Source organism: Egretta garzetta, unplaced genomic scaffold, assembly GCF_000687185.1.
Source record: "Egretta garzetta isolate BGI_Z169 unplaced genomic scaffold, ASM68718v1 scaffold100, whole genome shotgun sequence".
Taxonomy (NCBI): domain Eukaryota; kingdom Metazoa; phylum Chordata; class Aves; order Pelecaniformes; family Ardeidae; genus Egretta; species Egretta garzetta.
Genome location: NW_009258265.1, coordinates 1,718,286 through 1,718,664, shown reverse-complemented (window position 1 = coordinate 1,718,664; position 379 = coordinate 1,718,286). Strand labels below are relative to the sequence as shown.

General features: G+C 64.9%; 1 protein-coding gene across 1 annotated transcript in view; it reads left to right on the top strand.

Annotated features, from left to right (window-relative positions):
• LOC104135040 (contactin-associated protein 1) overlaps window positions 1-379 on the top strand; it is a 15,360-nt gene that overhangs the window by 13,881 nt on the left and 1,100 nt on the right. Inside the window, 1 exon segment of the mRNA XM_035903431.1 lies at window positions 30-292. Within this exon segment, the coding sequence (XP_035759324.1) occupies window positions 30-292 (263 nt within the window).

Sequence of the window (379 nt, the reverse complement as noted above, 5' to 3'; positions counted from 1 at the left end):
GGTCCCGTCCCCTCGTGGTCCCCCCGCAGACATCGGCGGGTACTTTGAGGAGGGCACCTGGGTGCGGTACAACATCCTGCCGATGTCACTCTACGCTGCCCGCGAGTTCGCCAGCATCATCAGCAGCCCCTGGCAGCCCCTGCCCGGCTACAACCTCACCAGAGAGGAGGTCAGCTTCAGCTTCAGCACCACCTCGGCACCCGCCGTGCTGCTCTACGTCAGCTCCTTCGTCAAGGACTACATGGCCGTGCTCATCAAGGATGATGGTGAGGGCAGGACTCCCTGTCCCGGGGCTCACCCAGAGCCAACGAGGACCTCCCTGGGTGCACCCAGAGCTCTGGGACCCTCCTCCCCCCTTAATGCTGGTCACCAGCCCCAC